The sequence below is a fragment of the Melospiza georgiana genome, chromosome 3, assembly GCF_028018845.1.
Source record: "Melospiza georgiana isolate bMelGeo1 chromosome 3, bMelGeo1.pri, whole genome shotgun sequence".
Classification (NCBI taxonomy): Eukaryota; Metazoa; Chordata; class Aves; order Passeriformes; family Passerellidae; genus Melospiza; species Melospiza georgiana.
This window is the reverse complement of record NC_080432.1, coordinates 5648271-5659380: the sequence shown is the minus strand read 5'-3', so window position 1 is coordinate 5659380 and position 11110 is coordinate 5648271. Positions and strand designations below refer to the sequence as shown.

General features: G+C 43.9%; 1 protein-coding gene across 1 annotated transcript in view; it reads right to left on the bottom strand.

The window, feature by feature from the left end:
- Nucleotides 1-1925: 1925 nt before the first annotated feature.
- Nucleotides 1926-11110, bottom strand: part of RUNX2 (RUNX family transcription factor 2) — a 215397-nt gene continuing 206212 nt past the window's right edge. The window contains exon 6 of the mRNA XM_058021193.1: nucleotides 1926-2728. Within this exon, the coding sequence (XP_057877176.1) occupies nucleotides 2064-2728 (665 nt within the window). The 3' untranslated portion in view covers nucleotides 1926-2063. The remainder of the gene's footprint in view (nucleotides 2729-11110) is intronic.

The following is an 11110-nucleotide window of genomic DNA, read 5'->3' as shown; positions in this document are numbered from 1 at the left end:
TCCAGTGACATTTTCATCAACATTAGGCCATGAAAGGTTACTGCTGGAAAACAACAGGATCAATCAACCAAAATTATCAACAGTGGGGGAATATGCTATTTATTTACTACTTATGCTAAGATGAAAGAGGGAAAGATGGTAAAAATGAAAATGATTCCTTTTATTTTTTAATCTTGGAGCTCTCCCCTTTCTTTCCTGTCCTATATTTCATAACGAAAGGAGGAAAAGTGATAAACTTCCTTTATTTTTGCTTTTTTAGTCAAAGGAAACTGCAATGGACAAATCAAAAACCAGAATGTTTTAAAGATACTCCTTTTATCTCCTTTAGTTAAAACACATATTTAAACACAAAAGGTAGTGTAGGGAATCTATGAAATGATTGGGGGTTTTTTCACCTTTTTGCTAAACACAGCAGAGGAAAAAAAATGTCTGATCAGACTAGAAAAAACCCATGATTGGGCAGGACAATTCCTTTGTCTTTCAGGCACAGACTCAAAAAATATGGATAGGTTTATATATAAATACATATGCAGTAACCAAAACCTCAAATTCAAATACACCTGAGCTTTGGGGAAGTTTGTATATTGATTCAATCTTTGTGGCTTAGACTCATCTGTAACAGAAATATTTGCAAATAGACAGAATACTTCCTCTTTAATCTTATCTAGTGATCTGTCTGTCTGGGATTTTCCTAGAGATGGCCTCAGATCCTGATATCTGAGGGCTGTGTAGCTAAATTATGGCGAGATCATACACAGCTTCACAGAGACCTTTACTTTCTTCTCTTTGCCATGAGCATGTGTTTTGTTTTAATCCACTGGGATGAAAGGCAGAGCAGTAGCACAGCCTGGCTCAGCAGCCACCAGAACTAAGCTTGGCCCTCATTTGGGAAAAGATATTTGGACTGCTGGTTCATAAAATCATAGAATGATTTGAGTTGGAAGGGACCTTAAAGATCAAGCACACTGTGGACAGGGACAACCCGGTCTGGTTGTTTGTACTATGGGCAGACTTCAGCTGAGATGCACAAATCAGCTCTGCAAGAAATTTTAGTTCTCTTTCCAAGGGCTCTTCCAGAGCTCCAAGTACATCCCAGTCTTCATCTCCAGCTCTGGTGCCTCCACCTGTCCAATCCTGCCTCCACCAGCTGCTCTACAGGTCAGACATTTGGGAAGAGTAAATCCTGGATTCACGTCCAGGAGGTTTTTCTCCATCCACCAAGAGGATTGTTTAAGGTTTCACACCTTCAATGCCACTTTTAGGCAAGCTGCTGCACCTTGGCAATAGGGAAAGATTGTGAAATGTAGGATTTATCCACATGTGCCTGGCTGATTGTTGTAAATTAGCTTGGTCTGTTTATGCCCTTGAAGAACCCCGGGCACCACTGGCAAATAAGACAGATTGACTTGAGCTAAGCACCCTCACTTCTCTCTCTCTCTTGGAGGGCAGGAGGTGGATGAGGCTGTTTGGTAGCTCTTCAGCCCCACTGCTGCTTAGACAACTACCCTGCTTTATATTCTGAATAATTTATCATGGCTCGTACCTGTGCTGGTAGTTACAATTACCCCTGAGATTTAGTGCACTGGGAAGGGCTCCAACTTCAACAGAGCTGTGCCATTCAACATGGATGAGATAAACATGGAAATTTTTCAGTTTCATTGTGTCCTTTCCTTTCTGTGTCCCCCACATTGCCCAGAGTGGTTTTGTGAACGCCTTGAGCATTTTCGCGTGGGTAACTTCTCACCACTTCAGATTCCCAGCATTTTCAGTGTGTGAGTTTCACCAGCTCCTACCAGTGCTCGTGTGGTTAATGGGTGAGAGGAGGGGCGTGAGCGCATCCAAAAGGAACGCCAGAAACATAAACAATTTTATTAACAAGACCACAAAACTATTTTTTAATATATGCAGCCATTAACAAGGGGCAAACAAACAAACTGACAGAAAAACCCACTGGGGAGACGTGGTCGGCGTCTGCGACTGCAGCGAGCTTGCTCCAGTGGCGTGGGCAGGTTTGGGGAGGGTCCCGTTCCTCTGGGCAGCACCACTCCCTGTGAAACCTGGCACTAAGGAGGTGGGGTGCCACCAGCATCCTGCTGGGGTGCCAGGGACGATGCCAGCTGGGTGAGGGCTCGGGCAATGGTGGAGAGGTGGCTGTTCATGGTCCGCAGCTCCGCCAGGATGTCGCTGACGTTCGCGGATGCCTCGGAGCCCGCGGGCACCGCTGGTGGTGGGGACGCAGCCCCCGGAGCGCTGCTTCCCAGAGCTGCTGCCTGGGGATTCTCCTCTTGGGAGGGGTGTGGGGCTGGGCTGCTGCAGGGCTTCATGCCTTCCAGGGAGCCTGTGCTTATGGGTGGCTGGTCTTCCTCCTTGCCTTGGATGGTGGCAAGCGTGGCTGAGGCGAGGAAGGGCAGCCAGTTGATGAGGTGGGTGGCACCACTGGGTGGGACAACGGGCAGATAAATCCCAGGGTGCAGGGATGGAGTAGAGGCAGGTGGGGCAGGGAGAGAAGGAAGTCCAGAGTGAACAGTGGCAGCAGAAGTGGATGGTGAAATAGGAGGTGGTTTTGGATGTAAGGCTGCAACACACGCGGGTAACGGTGGTGAAAATGATGCAGTGCCGGTGTCAGAGGAACAGGAGGGTGATGCTGGAGCTGTGAAAGGTCCAGGCTCTTCAGAAGTTGGTGGTGAAGTGGCAGCAGGTGGAGCATCAGGAGTGCAAGGATCTGAATCTGCAAGGAAGATACACCATGAGCCTTCATTCACACATACCCTTACATACAGACTGCTGCCTGCTGTGCCCTCAATGGGACCAAGCCTTCCTTGAGGAAAGGGGAAATTTCACCAGCTGGCAGTGATACTCTCTGTAGGCCCACTAGAAAATAACAGATGTAATCTAAGACAAGAGCCTATTGTAGGTTAGCATGAACTAAATATTATAAAAGTAAATTATCTTTCCACTCTCGTTCTTCATAAAACCTGTGGACAGGCCTGAACATTTTTCTGGTTGGCATCTTGTAGCTATGAATTACCTGGTGAATTACCTACTTGTTTTCCTGGCCAGCCATGGAACCATGGTAATGCCCTAAGTGATTCAGATGTCCTGTGCAGATGGGAGGGCTGGACAGCTTCTGCTTGAGCTAAATTGCTGCTTTACAGAGGGTCCCAGTTTTCAGCATTTTGATTTGAACAGACAGTTAAACACCAGACACAATAAGGGCTACCCAGTGGCTTAGATCCTTCAGGTTTTTTTTATAATGTATGGAGACATGGCTGAGTTCACACAATCAAAGTCTGATGTATATCCCTGCCTAGATCCCCTCAGCTACTTCAGATATGAAAATCCAAAAGAAGAGACAGAAAGAAATTGTCGACACTGTGCATCCCTGACTGACATTTGTGCCCTCTTGTAAGTAGTTCACTGTACCTCATCTGATGTCCACTAAGATCATTAGAAACTTGGATTGAGTCCCTTAGATACAGCATCGGAAGAAAAGGAAGCCTCTGGATGATATAAAGAGGCTTGGAGAGCCACATGACAGTCCAAGGTGCTCTATCCACTGTGCCCAGTTGCTAAATACCATATGTTAAGGATGATCCTATTTCTACAATCATTCTGAAAGCCAGAAATAGAATAGGAAATTTTACCTTTTCAACAGCCTCAAAGATTTGGATAGGTGGAATTACAATGTCACACTGTACATCTTTATTTTAGCATTGGGAACACATTATACAGGAGGTGGTGAGATGCTACAGGAGTGGTCAGTGTAAAAGAGATGGATTTTAAAACTACTTTTGCTGCAATTAAGTGCAAATTTTAAGGCACTGCTGTGGATAAAAAAGACACAAATTAATAAATTTAGCTAGGTTAAAACAACTTAGAGAAAGCCAGGTACTGAGGTGTTAACACTATGCTATTATTATTTCTGGCATCTAAAAAATCTGATGCGAGAATACATTTTCATTGCTGGCTGCTTTGGTATTCCAGATAGCAAACTGAAATTCTGACTCAAAAGCAAAGGTTTTTCCCTGTCATTCCTAATACCAAACCAGCTGGACATGCAGGCAGGAAAAGTCCATCTTTGTCCCACATGGGACTACTATGTTGTTCTTAACCAGACACACATGTTGCTTGGAGGGGATTATGACACAAAATTGAGTTTGCCTTTATGTTCCTGAGATTTTTATGGAGAGTTACTGCAGGTTCCTTGAAATGGTTTCCTTCCTTTGTGTATTGGCTTTCTTCCCAATACAAGGCCCCTGCCTACACAGGCACCCCACCCCTGTCCACTGGAGGTGGGCTGAGGATGCTGCATTTTGGGCTTCCAAAGTGCTCTTGATTTGCCTTGGGTTTCTCAAGACAAAAACAAAAATAAAGCACAGCTCAACTACAGGTTCCTTTTCCATCCAAACCACTGAAGTTTGCAAGGACTGAGATGAAAGTTTCAGGTTTGGCTGCACTGTGGTGTTAACCAGAACAGTGTTTATGGTCCATATATAGTGTGGCTAATCCCTGTCCACACTGCCCAAGCAAATCAAATTAAGTGTAATGTTTTTCCATACATTAGAGAGCAGAGGAAGTTTGACAAACCTTAATGTAATCTGGTTTATAATCTGTGGCAAATAACTGTCACAACTGATTCTTAAATAGTCAGAGATACTGGAGTTAATATATGAAGAGTAGCAACTTATACAGACAAAAATAGAGGCAAAAATCTGGACACCAAAGGCTCTTCCATTTGGCTGAAACCTTTCCAAACAGTGTGGTTTCCCTATCAGAAGCCACAGCTTTGTCATTCCCCTAATCCCACTTTAAGATTTATTTATGCCATGTAGCCTTTAAACACAACTTGCTCAGCTTGATCAGGCTCCCATACTTCCATCTAAGAAATTCCACATGGGTGTCTGGACACCTGCACGTGGATCCTTGTGTATCCAGGACATGTGGGAGCTGCTGCAATGCTCAGATCAGAGAACACAGAGTGACTGATGGCTGGGATGGGTCTGACCCAGCTGCTCAGCATCCAAAGACTGCAGAACCACAGCACCACTGAGCCTGGGAGGGACCTCTGCAGACTGCCCAGTCACAAACCCTGCCCAAAGCAGTGTCAACAATTTTTTTCTCCAAGGTCAAAATTGCTGGAGTGTGTTTGAGAAAGTCCAGTTATATGGGAGTTCTGAATAGGATGAAACATGGAGCAAGCAACTACTGTTGTGTATCAGATACAACAGGATGATTTATTTCCTTCCTCTCTAGTGCTGGTTTTTTTTTCCCCTCTCATTGCAACTCATCGCAATTTTAGTGCCTGGTCATTTCCACTTTTTTTGTACAGCCCTTACAAAAAGAGAGTCTTAAACTGGAGCATCCAGGTGCACTTTCAATGCTGGGGGTGTTCAATCCTCATCTAGACAGAGCTGGAGCTAGGTGGGGTTGGATGGATGTCTGCAGAGAGGAGAGATGTTGAACACAGAGTGCTCAGACAGGTACAGTTACCTTCCCTAAGGATATCAGCCACCTGTTCCTGGTCATTCAGCATCCCCCAGTACACCCAGTCCACAGAAGCTGGGTGGATGCTGCAGCCTACCCCCACATGCAGAGACTGACTGTTCAAGGCAAGCTTGTAGCTTAGAGGAAAATTTATATCAGCAGCTGGGGGAGTGAATCCAGGGTTGGGATCAGCTCCATCTAAACAACTGAACTAAAAGTGCTTGGTGAAGAAATTCCTTCGAAGTCTCTACACTTTCCATGTTGTGTATTGAGGGAAAGCCCCATAAATGAAGGCTTAGACACATAAGATTTATCTCTCTGAGCAACTTCAAGAGTCACTTCTTTTATACTGAGAGCACAGGCAGCTTTGCCTCATCCTTCAGGAGGACTGTTTTACTGAGATGGGATTCCAGTCACAGAATCACACAATATCCAGAGTTGGAAGGGACCTACAAGGCTCATGGAGTCCAAATCCTGAACAGGTCCACCCCAAAAATCACGCCATGTCTCTGAGAGTGTGTTGTAGTTTTTCTTCAGCTCTACCAGGCTTGGTGCTATGACCAGTTCCCTGGGGAGCCTGTTCCAGTGCCCAGCCACCCTCTGGGTGAAGAAACCTCTCCTAATATCCAACATAAACCTCCCCTGACATCGCTTCATGCCACTCCCTCAAGTCACCTTTGGCTCGTCTGTCTATACACAGTCACAGCCTACAGCATAGCTGTCTACATTTAACTAATTACCAAGCCTTTCTTTGCATTCAGTGGATTAAATAGGTCGAGCATCACCTCTTTATAGCTGGAATGAGAGATTTATCTTCATCACTTTTCTGGGAATAATGTTGGATAACTAAATTGGATGTGGATGTCATGATCTGAAAATGCCTACATTGCAAAAGAGTGCCATGTATCTGTGCATAAAAATGACTGCCTAGCTTAAAAACATTCCCTACCCTCCTGATCTACTATGGCTCTCTCAAAGAGAAAGCCATTGTACATCCCTGCTTTACCTATTTGCAAGCAGGAAGAAACATTTATGCTCTGCTACATCCAAGAGGATCTCAGGGTGTCCAAAACTCATGGGACTGTAATGAGAAGGACCAGAGGAGCACCTCCAGGTGGGGATTTCCTAATATTTGTCCTGCTCATGATGATGAATGTCACCAAAAGATTAATGATCTGCCCTGTGAGAATGGCCAACTAAAGTTATTTTAAATGAATTCAGCTGTATGAGAAGATAATGTACTTCACTTTAGAGTCGGCCTTGGCTATCTAAGCTGCTTTTGTTTGACTACTGATTTTATCTGCCTTGCAGCTAAATTGCTGCAAACTCTGATTTCTCAGTCTATTGTCAACTAACAAGGGAAAGGTCCGTGAAGAAGAAACCTTGAGGGAAAAGCAGGAGCATGACTTTCCACAGATTCAGCTCATCTAACATCAACCCTTTAGCTGGCATCTAGCATGAGGCAGTCGTCTTGGCTCCACAGTCATGAAAGAAGCACCTCTGGGGTAAAGCCACTCCAAGCCATCCAGTCCCTAAGTGGGGTGAGGGATTGTGCTCTGAAGCATCCCTCCCCTCTAGAACTTCTGATAAATCCACTACCTTAGAAGGGCTGAGTATCTTCTAAATGGCTGGATAAGGGCAGTAGGATTTCTCACTTTATAGGTAGATGTAGCAAGTAATTTCACAGAATCACATACTGGATCAGGCTGGAAGGGACCACAGGGAGCAACTTTGTACATGCCCCCTGCTCAAGCAGGGACATCCCAAAACATGGAACACAGGATCATGTCCAGACTTTTCTGGAATACCCCAATGAGCAAACTCCCCACCCTCTCTGGACAGACTGTTCCAGTGCTTGGTCACTGCCCAGGAAAGAAGCTATTCCTCTTGGTCAGGTGGAACTTCCTGGGCCCTCTTCCTGAGTTTCTGCCCTCTGCCACTTGTCTTATTGCCAGGCACCACAGGCTAGAGCTTGGCTCCATCCTCTTGGCACCATCAATTTCCTATCAAATCTCAATAGCAGATGGGTGATGCTCCTTCTGTGTTCCCATGGAAAGCACAAACCCATAGAGATAAGGTTTAAGATACAGGACACTAGAACCTGAAGCCCCTAGAGTGCTTCGAGGAATGAACTTGTGATTGAGAAGATGATAATCTTTCAAGTGAGTCAGGACTGAACAAGCAATCTATTTCAATAGTGCCAGTACTTTATTTATTGAAATAACCAGTGCTTCAAGAGAGCTTAAAAAAGTGAGGGACAACAACTTTTAAAGAGGGAAGATAGTGATCGGAAAAGGGGGAAAAATTTTAAACTAAAATAAGAGAGAGATTCAGACAGCATTAGAAGAAAGTTTTTCTCAGAAGGTGGTGAGGCACTGGAACAGGTTGCTCAGAGAAAATGTGCCTTCCTTAGAAGTGTTCAAAGCCAGATTGGATGTTGCTTTAAGCAACCTGGTCTGGTGGAAGGTGTCCCTGCAACGAGTAGAGAGGTTGGAATGAGAAAATCTTTAACATTCCTTCCATCCCAAACTGTTCTATGATCCTGTGATTCAATGATAAGGACATTGAGATGCTGAAATGAGTCTCTTTGGAGAGACAGTGACCTGCAGGAGGCCTCTGGGCCGTGTTCTTTCTGCTCAGGTTGATGCAGCTGCTCTAAAGCTGTCGGTGTCTGTGTGTGCCCGCGGGACAGAGTGCGTGTGTGCTCCCCCTGCGTTTCACAGCTGCTTCCCAAGAAAGTCTAAATATACGCCTGCCTCCGCTTTCTGGTGAGAAGTGAAACTCCAGTCCCAACAGCTTGTGGTAAATGAGAGCCCAAGAGCAGCGTGTGCGTCACTGAGGGCGGTGCTGCTTTTGCACGGACAAAATCCATCTCTGGGACCTGCATCTGAAGCCAACCCTCCTGCGCTGCTCAGGTGTGATTCAGATGGAGTGGAATTGCTTCCCACTGCCAGGCTAAGTCAAGTTTAGAAGGGTTTCAAGCAAGTTTAGAAGGGATTAAGTCACCAGCTTGGGTGAAGAGGCCACAGGACATGACTTGTGGTGTAGGTCTGAACAAAAGCATCAGTGTGAGCTCCAGGATTGGAGTTTGCATACATGTGATTTCAGAAACAGAATTTGGCTCTAGATATTATTTTCATTCTAGTCTAGCCTTTAATTAATTATTTAATGAATCAATCTAAACTAGCTCTGAACGCTTGCTTTTGGGTGAGCAGCTTAGAAATGCATAGAAAATTCATAAAAGCATTTAGGCAAGCTTATCGTTAATAAAGCAAATCACATACCTGTCCTAGGAACCCACTCCTCTCTTTATAGGTAGAAAAATCACAAAATATTTTATATATCACAATGCTGCTCCCTTTAATGATAGGAGTTGTTTTATGTATTTAAATATGTCTGTTCAAGCCAGGAATTTTGTGCAAAGTACTGATTTGAACAAAAAAATAGATCAGAGTATTCCAAATCAACCCTATTCCTCTGGTTTGTGGCTTATTTTTAAAGGGATTTTGCAAATAATTGCAAATAATTGTAGTTCGCGAGAACAATGCTGTAAGGGAGCACATGGCAAAGTCTCTTCAAGGGTCCATGGCATTTCAACAAAAACACCCCAACTCTGTGCTGTCAAACTGGTTGAGTCATTTCAGGAAGGCTCCTTCCTCTGGCCTCTTGCTTTTTAAGCAGCCTAATAATCCAAGACCTACTCTACATATTTTAATTCATTTAAATATTTTTCTGACTTCATAAACTTGTGCATCTCTTTGTAACTTGCTTTTATTTTTTTTTTATTTGTTTCAATTCTGGTCTGTTTTTGGGGTCTGTTTCTCTTCTTTCAGGTACAGTACACCAGGCTTAGCTGGACTGAGCTTTATGTGACTAATCCCATTATGACTCCTGTGGAGTTGTGCTCTTTCAAAATTTCTTGAGTAATAGTCTGTTATGAGTACATACTTATTCCCATGTCATGCGAACAAATTCGTTCTCACAGTTTGTCATGGGCCATCTGCTTTTTCATCTTTGTCCCTGGCTTAATTTCAGTGAGATTTTATTCACTTCCTGACAAAATGTGTGTTTTTACACTCACTTGGGACCAGATTTTCCAGGAACCTGAGGTCCTTCTTTGACACCTAAGGGACAGAGCCAGACTTTTTGAAGTGCTCTGCAGCTCCTGTGATTTCCGAAAACAGAAGAGTCCCTGAGGATGCCCTGACATCTCAGCGTGGGGAGGGAATGGGAAAAGAGGAGGTAGGCACGTTGGAGAGGTAATATTGTTGGGCAGCAGGCAATTGCTCATGACAGTGCTCATTGCCTAACACATTTGTCCTGCTGTGCTCAAAGCACTGCACAGACGAGTCCCACACTGGCTGCACTTTTTTGGGGCCAGACCAAAGAACACAAAAAATTAAATGCCTTGACAGAAGTCCATCAAGGAGCCAGGAGCAAAGGCCACTCTCATCTTCCCCATCAACCAGCATTGTCAATGATGGCTCCTTTGCTCTAAGCTTCTATTAACACAACTTCTTACACTGGGGAAAGATTCTTTCCTTCCACTTTGCAGTACAGAAAAAAGGCACAGCAGAAAAATCTGTTGTGCATAAGGAGACTGCCAGCCCAGCCCTCCCGTGGCCACACAAGAACATCTCCTCCACCCACATATACTCCCTTCCCAGCAACTTAGTGAGGATGGCAAAGTGGCTTGGGAGACTTTTTAGGTCCTCTGAAACTAAAATAGGACTGACAACTACTTTTGGAGAGCCAAAAGAAACAGGAAGAAGAAGAAAGTGGTATAATTGTTCAGATCATTTTGTTCAGACTGCCTTGTATTTTGCCTCTGTCAATGGTCAGTCAATGCTGCCTCCAAGGAAATATCAAAAAAATCTTCAATCAAAAAATTTCCTCCAAAGAAATATCAAAAAAATGGACTAAGCTATACCTTAGTCCATTGTAGGAAATTTTCCTGATGTTCCATTAATGAATCAGGGTTTTGGCCTAGGACAGATGTTTACACTATCAGCAATCACCTTCGATGGAGGCCAACAGATTTGATTTAAGATCAGGCTCAAAATGAGCTGCAACTGCATGGACTGCAGCTGAAAGAGCTTGTGTGTAATTACCTATCTAGATCTGGCCATTAGCTGCACCAAAGTGTTTTTTCTGTTTTGAAACAGACAGCTTTTCCAACACGTGTAATTTTTCTGAGACTTGTTTTCTTTTCTTAATAAGTACTATTGTCTTTCTAAATGCCCCTATTATGGTCTTATTGGCATTGTAAACATCACATAATTTTTTTATTATTTTTCTTTTCCTGTTTCTTTTTTCCCTTTTATTTTCTCATCCTTTGGCAAGGTTTTGGCAATTAACTCCTACAGCAATGAGTTTCTCAGTTTAGTTTTGCACCATGTGAGGAAATTTTTCCATTTATGAGGGAATTTTTGATAATGATAATGCCAAGAGCATTTTCTCTAAAACCACCTGTGTTCCTACTCTTTGGACCTTTCTCAATTGCCCCTCCTGCCACACATGGCCCTAGAATAAACCCATGATCCCACAACATTCAGCAGGTCCTAAGAGATACAAAAGAGAGTAGACAAGATGTGTATCTTTTACCTTTAAACCAAAGGATCATAGA